At 34.4% G+C, this 1,106-nt stretch overlaps 1 protein-coding gene across 1 annotated transcript in view; it reads right to left on the bottom strand.

Moving 5' to 3' along the window:
* The window catches only part of snx14 (sorting nexin 14), a 37,923-nt gene that overhangs the window by 25,532 nt on the left and 11,285 nt on the right, over positions 1 to 1,106 (bottom strand). Inside the window, exon 14 of the mRNA XM_015385158.1 lies at positions 505 to 629. Coding sequence (XP_015240644.1) covers positions 505 to 629 — 125 coding nt within the window. The remainder of the gene's footprint in view (positions 1 to 504; positions 630 to 1,106) is intronic.

Raw genomic sequence — 1,106 nt, 5'->3', positions numbered from 1 at the left:
GTCTACACTGCAAAAAATGTCAATCTAAGTAGGTAAATTTTTCTTAAAACAAGTGCATTTCTTCTTGAATTGAGCAGGTAAGTAAGACTCTTTGCCAATGGAATAAGACAATTTACATTTAAAATAAGAAAAAAGACTATAGTCTCTTACTTCAAGTGCATAATATCTAATTGATCTTATTTTAAGGGTAAAAATGCTGATTCCATTGGCAGATCATCTTATTTTCCTACTCAAATGTAAGGTAAATACACTTGTTTAAAGACATTTTTACTAATTTTCAGAATGTTTTTGCAGTGTACTCATTGGCTGGATGTACATCTGCTCCTGATGACAAGGCAGGTGTGGATTGGTGGATGAAAGTCGGAAGAGCGCTTTCTCAGCTCAGTAAACTGAGTCCGATAATTTGCTAAACCGGTGAGTAAAAAAACTTGTTCTAACGTCTGACACTCGAAACTCTTCCTATAAAGACTGAAAACTCTTTAGTCTGCTACATCAGTTACTAACCTCGTCGCTGTGACAGAACATGGGGGTGAAAACATTTTCCAGGAGGGACAGCACATGCTCATAGGCTTCAAACAAACACCTCATGGTCTGCAGTTTCACCACTTCTGTAAACGGGCCCTCTGCAACTAAGAACAGAAACAAAAATAAATGGGTGGAAAATTTTACCTTTGAGCAAAAAAAGGACAAAGATTGTATTTCACTAGAAAGGCTGATGATCTATTTCAACATCTAGTTTCCTTTTTGGATTAATAAAGTATTTTCGAAGTGAATTGAATTAACTTTGGTCTTCTGGGTTTTTGCTGGACTCATCAAAAGCTATTTTTTGATTTTTTTTTTTTAAATACTCTGACTCCTATTCTTGCATCTGGATGTAAAAAACTAAAATAAAAAAAAACACAAAGAGTGAGATCACCTAAAGAGAAGTGTTTGCTATTTTATTAATAATTTTTAATGTTAACTGTCTTGTGTGTATCAAGAAAAAATCCCCATCTATTAAGACAGAAGGTCATAAATGAAACATTAAACCTTTAAAGGAATACTACACCCAAAACATGATTAGCCTTCATTTTCTACTCACCCCCATGCTGAACAACACTCTCGAG

This window comes from Cyprinodon variegatus, unplaced genomic scaffold (genome assembly GCF_000732505.1).
Source record: "Cyprinodon variegatus isolate N-32 unplaced genomic scaffold, C_variegatus-1.0 Scaffold332, whole genome shotgun sequence".
In the NCBI taxonomy this organism is placed as follows: Eukaryota; Metazoa; Chordata; class Actinopteri; order Cyprinodontiformes; family Cyprinodontidae; genus Cyprinodon; species Cyprinodon variegatus.
This window is presented reverse-complemented; position numbering and strand designations above follow the sequence as displayed.